General features: G+C 43.3%; 1 protein-coding gene across 1 annotated transcript; it reads right to left on the bottom strand.

Annotated features, from left to right (window-relative positions):
* Window positions 1-1944: 1944 nt before the first annotated feature.
* Window positions 1945-2760, bottom strand: LOC107270154 (zinc-regulated protein 8-like). The gene has a single exon (XM_015744888.1). The coding sequence runs from the start codon at window positions 2758-2760 to the stop codon at window positions 1945-1947; it is 816 nt and encodes a 271-aa protein (XP_015600374.1).
* Between the last annotated feature and the right edge of the window lie 485 nt (window positions 2761-3245).

Here is a 3245-nt window from a genome sequence, read left to right as displayed (position 1 = left end):
GTTGTCGAAAATGTTTAATGGGATATAAATTTAATTTGTAAGTCCCTTTCTCTAGAAATGCATAAAAACATATACAAATTTTTAAAGAGAATGTAATCTTCAATGCATATAAGCGTCGTTAATGGTGTTCAGCTTGTTGAAGCCGTGTGGTAATCGTAAGAGAGGAGAGTGTGCTGGATTATTTACGTAGCTCAGGCCGTGCGAGCATCAGAGAGGATATTATAGTTTGAGCGAAGCGCCGAAGCTTGTTGCACGCTTCTGGACTTCTACGTCCGACACCTAGATACAAGAAACTACTGAGCGGAACACCTGGACACCCTCAACTTCCACATCCGACACCTAGATACAGAAAACTACGGAACGGAATACCTGGACACCCTGAACTTCCACATCCAACACCTGGACACAGGAAACTACGGAGCGGAATACCCGGACAACCTGGACTTTCACATACAACAACTAGATACAAGCAACTACGGAGCAGAACACCTGGACACCCTCAACTTCCACATCCGACACCTAGATACAGAAAACTACGGAACGGAATACCTGGACACCCTGAACTTCCACATCCAACACCTGGACACAGGAAACTACGGAGCGGAATACCCGGACAACCTGGACTTTCACATACAACAACTAGATACAAGCAACTACGGAGCAGAACACCTGGACACCCTCAACTTCCACATCCGACACCTAGATACAGAAAACTACGGAACGGAATACCTGGACACCCTGAACTTCCACATCCAACACCTGGACACAGGAAACTACGGAGCGGAATACCCGGACAACCTGGACTTTCACATACAACAACTAGATACAAGCAACTACGGAGCAGAACACCTGGACACCCTCAACTTCCACATCCGACACCTAGATACAGAAAACTACGGAACGGAATACCTGGACACCCTGAACTTCCACATCCAACACCTGGACACAGGAAACTACGGAGCGGAATACCCGGACAACCTGGACTTTCACATACAACAACTAGATACAAGCAACTACGGAGCAGAACACCTGGACACCCTCAACTTCCACATCCGACACCTAGATGCAGAAAACTACGAAGCGGAATACCTGGAAACTCTGAACTTCCACATCCAACACCTGGACACAGGAAACTACGGAGCGGAACACCTGAACACCCTGAACTTCCACGTCTGACGCCTAGATGCAGGAAACTACGAAGCGGAACACCTGGACACCCTGAACTTCCACGTCTGACACCTAGATACAAGAAACTACGGAGCGGAACACCTGGACACCCTGGACTTCCACGTCCGCCACCTAGATACAGGAAACTACGGAGAGGAACACCTGGGCATCCTGTATCTCTAAAAACTGTCACCTAAAGTACGAGGAACTATGCCGAAGCACACATATACATACACCCATATACGCGCGCTCCACACGAATACTATTAAAAACTTAATAATTCTATACTGTTGTGAAAGCACCTTTATACTATCTGGAAATTCGGTATGAACGGTAGCTTCACGTATAAAGTGTATTTGATTGTGTTGTGTGTTCGTAAATTACCAACACCATACAGAGTACAAATAGGTAAAGATCGCACAACAGTCAGCGCCATCTGTCGTGTACAAAATGCAATGGACGTGCGAAGACGACGACGACGACGACGACGACGACGCCGGATCTGAAATAAAATCATATCGCTCGCCATGTGAATACGTCCTGATCCTGTACACTAACCGTATTGAATTTGGTGGCAATCAATTCAGAACCCTTGATTCCTAGAGTGAATGTATCAATAAATTTGTCTCACATACAGCCGTTCATAAGATATTTGAGTCGAAACACAGGTACAAAAGATGCTTCGAGTAAAGAGTCTCGGCGGGCCGTGCCCCGGACGGCGGGTTGCCTGTACTTGGCGCTACACTCGACCGAGTCTCTTGATCCGTTAGTCTGTCCTTAGGAGCGATCATGTAACGTGGTATAATACCTTTGCCCATACCATTGTTTTGTAATAACATTTTTAAATTTGAAACTCTTGCTCCTACGAATATCACCATCAGGTTCATAGTACTTTTTATATGCATTCGTTCTTATGATAATGTTTTTGTAATTGTTCAAGTCATCCTGGGTTACATGAGCTTCGTTAGGTATCTTCCTGAATACGAGTTCAATCAAACCGTTAGTTTTCGGATAACTGGTATCGCCTATATGGATTTGATCACCCTCAAAACTTATAGGTGAATCTCCAACCACCAACTTCTTCTTGGAAAGTTTACGCACACCATAGACAGTACTCAATTGTTTATTCTGCCTTGGTAGCAGCATATTAAGATACCGTTGCATCGAATCATTTCGATTAACGGGTAAATCCTCATCATTCTTGTGTCCATCATCACCATCATCATCATCATCATCATCATCATCATCATTATCGTCATCTTGAATATCACTGATTTCCCCGATAGTGGAATCATTTTTGAGCGTATTAAAGGATTCATTCGTTGTTTCAAACGTATCATTCATTCCTACATTATCTTTTATTTCATCTTTGATTTCATCTCTAATCTTATCTTTTATAGTATTATGCTCTGTTTGAGATACGTTCACTAGTTTCTGCAGTAGAGTCACTACCGGTTTGAACACTTCACTCATCGCATGCTCGACATTCTCTTTACCCAATTTTATCATTCGATGCTTTCTGCGAATCGAATCGCTAGCTTCAGCGATTTGACGCAAGATGTCTTTCTGCTCTTCAAGTTTTTCACGATGCATGTTGCAATCACTGAATCCAAAATGCTACTGTATCCATTTTTTCGATAATCACTCTTTTATGCTCACGAAGCAATCGAATCTTTTTCTATATCGACCCTCGTTGAGTTCGCTATCCTTGTCTATTACGAGAAACCCACATTTGCTCTCGTTCCAGCATGCCGAACATAGGTCTCTGAACTGCACGTACATCATATCAGTGTTTACATGGTTATCGTAAACGTCCTTGAGATTCATTTCATTCAGCTTAAAGAGCATAAGCAAATTAGCATTGTCGCGTACGAGATGTTTGAGAATACGAATGTAGGTCTGACAATCAACATCTCTGTGTCGCCCCGTACTGAAGAAGGCTCTCATGTTATCTTCTTTCTCTCAAGCTATATCATCATAAATAATTATTGAATTGCGACGTGCCTCGTTTGTTGGCAGCACTTGTTCGTGTTCCGTAAATGGAAAAGATTCAACACCATCCACGGAATCGAGTAAAC

The sequence above is a fragment of the Cephus cinctus genome, unplaced genomic scaffold, assembly GCF_000341935.2.
Source record: "Cephus cinctus unplaced genomic scaffold, Ccin1 Ccin1_scaffold0706, whole genome shotgun sequence".
Classification (NCBI taxonomy): domain Eukaryota; kingdom Metazoa; phylum Arthropoda; class Insecta; order Hymenoptera; family Cephidae; genus Cephus; species Cephus cinctus.
Note: the sequence above shows the minus strand (reverse complement) of the source record. Positions and strands in the feature narration are given on the sequence as shown.